The sequence below is a fragment of the Sipha flava genome, unplaced genomic scaffold (genome assembly GCF_003268045.1).
Source record: "Sipha flava isolate LNK unplaced genomic scaffold, YSA_version1 18610_pilon_pilon, whole genome shotgun sequence".
Lineage (NCBI taxonomy): Eukaryota > Metazoa > Arthropoda > Insecta > Hemiptera > Aphididae > Sipha > Sipha flava.
Window position 1 is genome coordinate 1 of NW_020272360.1, and position 7,440 is coordinate 7,440.

The 7,440-nt window shown below is 32.8% G+C and overlaps 2 protein-coding genes across 2 annotated transcripts; one reads left to right on the forward strand and one right to left on the reverse strand.

Annotated features, from left to right (window-relative positions):
* Positions 1-37: 37 nt before the first annotated feature.
* LOC112681121 lies at positions 38-2,521 on the forward strand. Its single transcript, XM_025551389.1, has 2 exons — positions 38-312; positions 379-2,521. The coding sequence occupies exon 2, from the start codon at positions 418-420 to the stop codon at positions 2,380-2,382; it is 1,965 nt and encodes a 654-aa protein (XP_025407174.1). The 5' UTR covers positions 38-312; positions 379-417; the 3' UTR covers positions 2,383-2,521.
* Positions 2,522-6,649: 4,128 nt separating this feature from the next.
* On the reverse strand, positions 6,650-7,180 carry LOC112681122. The gene has a single exon (XM_025551390.1). It carries the CDS (start codon positions 7,178-7,180, stop codon positions 6,650-6,652), a length of 531 nt encoding a protein of 176 aa, XP_025407175.1.
* Positions 7,181-7,440: the final 260 nt, after the last annotated feature.

Consider the following 7,440-nt stretch of genomic DNA (forward strand, 5'->3'; position numbering starts at 1 on the left):
CCATATTGTTTACTTTTATAACTTGTGAAATAAATCAATTAAGAAGAAAGTATATAACCAATTTGTTTATTTAGGTCATCAAAATGACACCCAAAACAACAAAAAAGGCCAAGACAACACCTACTACAAAACCTAAAAGATTTATGTATTCTCCATCAAAAGTGCAACAAGCATTAAAGGCTGTACATGATGGAATGAGTGAGAACAAAGCAAGTCAAACGTTTAATGTTCCTAGAACCACATTAAGAAATAAGCTGTCTGGAAAATCACCTGAAGTATCAACTGGTCATAGTGGAACTACATCGGTATTAGGTAATGAAATAGAACAAATGTTGGTTAAATGGCTCTTACATTGTAGTCGAATGGGATTTCCAATAGGTCGTGAAAATCTGTTATGCTCTGTTAAAAAGTTTGTTGATGAATCTAAACACACCATTTTCAAATAATCGTCCAGGGAAAAAATGGTTTTACAGCTTTTTATCTAGACATAAAATTCTATCACAGAAACATTCTGAATATGTAAACCGTGCCAGAGGATCAGTAACTGAAATTAAAATTAAGAACTGGTTCAAAGAAGTTCATGAGATATTGGGTGAAAATGCTTCTATACTGGAAGATCCTAGCAGGGTCTTTAACATGGATGAGACCTGTTTTAACTTAGCTCCTAAGGGTGAATTAATTATTGGAGAGAGAGGTAGAAATGTATATGATGAACATACAAACTCAAATAAAGAAAACGTCACTACACTTTTCGGTACAAATGCCTTAGGAAAATGGGCACCTCCTCTCACAATATTTAAGTATGAAAGGATTCCAGCAGCTCTAGTTAAATCTGCACCATCTGGTTGGGGAATCGGAAAATCTGAGACAGGGTGGATGACCTCAGAAACATTTTTTGAGTATATGGCAAATATGTTTTTACCATTTTTAAATGAAGAAAATATTATTCGGCCAGTTATTGTTTTTTTGGATGGTCACAAGTCACACCTTAGTTTACACTTGAGTAAATTTTGTCGTGAAAATGGTATGATATTAGTTGCATTATATCCTAACTCAACACACATATTGCAACCACTTGATGTTGCTGTATTTGGACCATTAAAATCAAGATGGAAGAAGATAGTTAAACAGTGGCGTATTGAAAAAGAAAAGGAAATATCTAAAATTGATGTACCAACAGCTCTGTCCCAAATCATTTATGACAAAGAAATGACTAGTAATATTAAGTCTGGATTTCGTACAACTGGGATATATCCTTACAATTCAGATAATGTGGATTATTTCAAAATTATCTTAAGAGCTGTATCAGATCATGATACTTTAATTGATCTCAATAATATTAAGTGTCACCTAAGTTATGTAGAAACGAAAATTAAAAAAATTGATATTAATCTATTAGACGAATTTAAAAGAACAAGAAGAGGACAATATGAGTGGGACGGAAATACAAATTCAACAATGTTGTTTACATTGTGGTCAGAAATAATGGATGATGTGAACAACCCTGAGATTGAGATTACTACAGATATAACAACGCCATCATCAAATCAAAATTTAAATCAAGAAATGTGGCTGAATAAACCATCATGTAGCCATGCAGAAGAGAACCTAACAGGAGAAACAGAAACCCCAATCATCCCTAGTGAGCATACAACTCCAGAGTCAACAATTGTAGTTCCCGCAAAACGGTCTTTAAATAGTATATTTAATGATATTATAAAGTGGCCAGTACAACCAATATCTAAAACAAGTAGAAAAAAAGAGTATACGCCTAGTGTAATAACATCGGACAAATGGGTTGAATTCCACGAAACTAAATTAAATGAAAAACAGGAAAAAGAGAGAAAAAAAGAAGAAAAAAAACTAGTGGCATTTGAAAAAAAAAAAGAATTAGAAAAAAAGAAAATAGAAAAGGCACAAATTAAAGCTAGCAAAAATATAAAACAGAAAATTGTTAGTGATACTGAAAGCTCTGAATCGGAAAAAAGTTGGAATTCAAAAATGGATGTTAGTTTTGATGAAGAATCTTTAGCTCAACCTTTAAGTTCAAATCAGATTATACCAATTTCAAATGAACAACCAAATTTAAATACTGGTGATTATATTTTAATAGAATTTGAATCAGTTGGAAAAAGGAAGCTTAAATATAAATATGTTGCCACTATAGTAAATGTAATTAGTCAAAATGAATTTGAAGTGCAATGTTTTGAAGCAAACGATGAGGAAAACACTGAATTTGTACCTATTGAAAATGATGTATCAATAGTTGACTTAACCAACATATTGTACAAACTACCATCTCCGGATCTTCGTTTGCAAAATAGACACCTTATTTCAGTGTTTCCAGGTGTAGTTGATGTGTTTGAAAAATGTAAATATTAAGACTGAGTATGTATTCCTACATGGCTACATTCAACCTATAACCAAATATCAACAAATGTGATTTACTTATTACCTATTTTATTATTACAAGGAAGTTATCTATATTAATTTTTATTACAATGTTACATTAAGTTTTTGTTATTTTTATTTTGCCTAACTATAGGTTTTGTTATATGTCCTAAGCAGGAATCACTTTTATTTAAAAAACTGTTATTATTATTATTATTATTAGTATTATTTGTTTTTCCTTTTTTAAGAATTGTATTTTGTTAAATAAGTTGTTGTTTATTGGTATCTACCTATATTATTTTATTGTTAAACTTTAAATTATTATAATAAACAGTTTGTGTTCCTCTCATATTTTTATTTATTTAATATTTTACTAATAAATATTATTATTTACTACATTTGTAACTTAAAAGTATTTTTTTGTAATAAATAAATTTAAAAATATTTTATGGCCATAAGTGGGGAAAATGGCTGGCCATAGTTAGTGTTGACCTAGCCATAGAAGGAGAAAATGACAAATTAAAAATTAAATAAAAAATTCTCCCAAAATATAACCCACAGAGACTTGAAACTTTAACCAAGTATAAGTCATATTATAAAGTATACTTGGTTTGAATTGTGGGATTATTCCATGATCATAAATAGAGCTATTACAATATGCTCACAAAAAAACGCTTAACGTGGCCATAGGTGGCGACTCCACCCTGTTTTATTTTTTTTCTGTCACTTATCAAACTTACTTATTATACAAAAAAATTATATATATAGATTGTAGATTTCTTCAATAAATAAAAAAAAAAAATGTGGGAATCGTACAATTCGGGCTCAATACCACTCGATATGAAATATTCGGCCAGACGAGTCTCGAGATCAGACTCCGCACCGCCGATAGGTAGTTCGCGCTGTTCACACTCATAACGCAGCTCGGTGATCGTCAACTTATTTAAAAATTTTTCCGACATGTCCAAAAAAAAATTTGAAGTCGGTGTGGGAAAACACAAAAAAAAATAATTTGACGCGTCTTCCGTAGCGATACGGTGTGTCCGGCGATGGGTCGACTCTACTGTCGGTTAATCAATACGGTATGAAATGTTTGTATGTAATATGAATTGTGTATGTATATGTGTTTGAGAAAAATAAATAAATGTAAACACGTCGTGTTTGTAAACACACGATATTACGTTCCGCGTATCAATTCCGGCACGGCGGCAGTGATTATGATAGCCACTTTTCCATCGGCGCGGGTTTCTCTACAACGGTACGGGTGCGTTATCGGCGGCACGTGTCTAATGTATCGTGGTCCGGAGACTCGTCCGTATCGTGGTTCCGAAGTCATTTCGCGGACCGGTAATTAGTTGATGGTGGCGCGATTATGGCGGCACGGTGTGTGTTATTTCGGTAAAGATACGTTCGATATGCCGCGATTCACGCGTGCAGGCCGGCGGGTCGCGGTGTATTTGGGGACGTTAATTTTAATCGTACTTCCTAATATTACTGCGTATGTCACGACTGGTTTTTCGCGCTCGCGTGTTGCGATATCTCCGCTGCTTGTTGGGGACTCGGCGCGTGTCAGCGATATAGACGAATATAGCGTCCGGGTTTTTCCCTACCTCGCTATACCTCGTGATATTTTTCTATTTTTACGTAAAGAAAATGAAGCAAAGCGGGATTTACAAGCTAGCGAAAAGTATCTTACCTTGCCTTGTCATGTTATTGACCAGAAGGAATTTCTCTGCGGGGAGCCAATTTTGTCGTGATCCGGAATGTCACGGCACAACGCACGATAGAATAGTTATAATGATATATATAAAAATAAAAAATAAAACACAGCGGCAAAAGGTGGTAATGACTGGTGGGCCTTATATTATTTTATACGAACACTAGTTGAGAATAATAATAATAATGATGACAATATCTCAAAGTGAAATATAATGAAAACGAAAAAATGTTAGGAAAAACTATGTCGCAAAAAAAAATGTATCGGTCGCATACATCCACTCGTGGGCACAGTGTTCACAGAACAACCCGAACGGACCAGTTGGATAGTATTTCGTGCGGGCGTCGTCGCGACCGTTCGCGTCCCCTGTTCATTAATTGATGAGGGGACGGGGTGTCGCGGCGGCGTTGCGTGCCGCGGTCTGGTGGCTGATGAGAGAGACATAAGCCTCGATTACATAGAGCGATTTTACACGCTGTGTGTCGGCGATTAAAGTCGCGCGCGTGTGAGCGTGTAGCTACTTGTCCGATTACATTGAGCGATTAAATTCGCTCTTTCGCTAGTCGCGTACACCCATTCATGTGATATACATGTAACAAGAAGTTGTCATTGATATAGATAATTCATTCGTTTTCGTTTATATTTTAAATTGTATTATTTATTAATTATTTATTATTATTTATTTAACTGGTCCCCATTCATCCTTAGAATATTTCGGTAGGCTGCAGAATTTTCGTGTTTTAGTTCTTTTAATAATGTATTGGATGCACCATATTTCTCCGACCTTGAACTACAACTTCTGATCTATAATCTTTTCTTTTTATACTTTTTCTTTCCCAACTCCTATCGCAATGAATGAGAAATCACAATAACTCCCGCGCAAACTACAGCTTCCGACATTTTGACCAGTCACTACTCGCTGGCATACTAGCGATTTTGCCAGCTAGGGCGATTACATTGAACGATTTTACTCGCTGAAGTGTAAAAACGCCAGCGACTTGCGACTAAAGTAGCCCGGCCGTCAACTTAAATCGCGAGCGAGCAGCGAGTATTCAACACGCGGCGAGTAAGCGACTAGACCGATTACATTGAGCGACTTTAGTCGCAGCGAGTTAATTCGCCAGCGACTAGCGAGTAAATTCGCTAAATGTAATCGACCTTATAGGCACGGTCGGCGACAGACTATACCGTGTGTCCCAAAAAAGCAGGGGCCACTACCACTTATTACTATGTAAATATTTTTCAATTCTGTTTGCGGGACATTAAACTAGACTCAAGGATCGTAAATTTCTATGACTTACAATGTTTTTAACTCATGTAATCTTGCGCATGCGCAATAAAACTTACATTTTTTTAAATAGCAACCCATAATTTGAATATCATATTCGGGTTCATCAATTTTTTTCAAGCCATTTTGATGAATAAACTAGTGTCCTAAACCCAAAATTGACTAAACTAGAGCTAAGTAGAATTTAAGAAATTAAAAAATTTAATTTAATTTATTTTTTTTTCTAACTGTGCGTACTTTTTTTCTTCTTAACACCACGAAACAAACAATCAAAATTATTATTATTAAACTAATTAACTATTTACTATACTATTTATGAATTATTATCTTATTTTATTATTACACATTATGAAATAACATAGTTTAATCATATTTAACATTGTTTCAAGAAACAAAATTTCTATTTTATTTTTTTTAACATTACTATACATTTTTATTTACAATTTAATTTACAGAAATTACAAACATAAACTATTCAATAAAGTGTTCGAAAGTCCCTCCGTCGTGTAAAATGCATGCCTCAAATCGACGTAAACATTCCCGAGTAGTTGCTGCCAGTATTTGGTTTTCGTTTAGGAAGTAACATGCAGTGCCGTGCCTAGCATAATCAGCGCCCGGGGCGAAGAATAATTTCTAGCATCCCCACCTCCTCTACCAAATATTTTTATACTTGTAAAAACATTAGGAAAGAGCCGGAGATAGAATCGTCAGATTTACCTTATTTTTCACATTAAACATTTTTGTCGACATGTAAATTGTACAAATACATCTCAAGATGATATGTAAACAAGGAGAGAGCCTTTTTTGAATATATTTTGTGAATAATATTGACAATTGCAATAGTATTAATAATTATTATACATTTTATTTGAACTCAGAAATTAACCAAATCTGTATAATATATAATATAATAGTTATAACTTATAAGTATGAAATAGTATAAACATGTTATTAAAATAGGTGATAATGTTTGAAGTAAACAGTATTTAAGTTAATATGTTAATCAAAATAAAAAATCGCATCACTGAGTTAATTATTTTTATTTAGGTTACAAGTATTAAAAATGTATATTATCTTAATTCTTAATTTAATATTACTAAACTTTTGAATGGATTTATAGTAAATAGTCTTAATAAAATACTATAACAGTTAAGTTTTTAAAATATAATAAGTACTTGACTAGATTTTCATAAACTTATTTTTCGAGATTTGATCGATGTGAAATTTTCAATAATATCATCAAAATTGATAGTTTATGTTATTTTATTTTCTATTGACAGTATAGCAAGATTCGATAATCTTTCTTGAGCCATGGTTGAACGGAGATATGTTTTAATTAATTTAAGTTTACTGAATGATCTTTCCCCAGATGCAACAGTTACAGGAAAAGTAAGTAATAGTCTGTAAGCGATAACTAAATTTGGATACACTGAGCTTAGTTCATATGTTATTATGCCATTTAATATGTCTAAATAAGTTGCCATTTTTAAATTAGGTATAATCGCTTCTCCTTGATACTTAAAACATTCAATTTCATTCATTAATTCACTATTCAGGTCTGAACTATATTTTAAAACTAAATCAGCAGCGTGTTTTTTAAGATCTTCAATCGACAACGTATTAAGATGGAACCCAGAAAGAAATTCAAAATCGTTAGCAATGTTCGACAATGCTTCAAAACGCCAAGATATTTGTGAAATTAAAGTGTCCATAACTTGGTTGTACTCCAATTTAAGTTCCTGTTGTATAGTAAATGTTGAATCAGATGCTTGTTCACCATTCATTTTCTTAATTTTTTTTGGCCTTTTAGATTTAAATATTGTTGAAATTTCAGCTTCATTACATACATTATTTGCTAAAATATTAATATTTTCTGATCCCTCATTTCGCATTTCTTCCAAAGCATTTTTTTAAGCCCATCACAATTTTTGATGCATTAGAAATAGAAATATTTGATTTTTGCAAGGTAATATTAACTCTATATACTTGATTTAAAATTGAGTCCCACATAACCAAAAGATAAACAAACTCAACATTAATTAAA

Coding starts and splice junctions, on each gene's coding strand:
- LOC112681121 (XM_025551389.1), top strand. CDS start 418: ATGAATCTAAACACACCATTTTCAAATAATCGTCCAGGGAAAAAATGG.
- LOC112681122 (XM_025551390.1), bottom strand. CDS start 7,180: ATGAATGGTGAACAAGCATCTGATTCAACATTTACTATACAACAGGAA.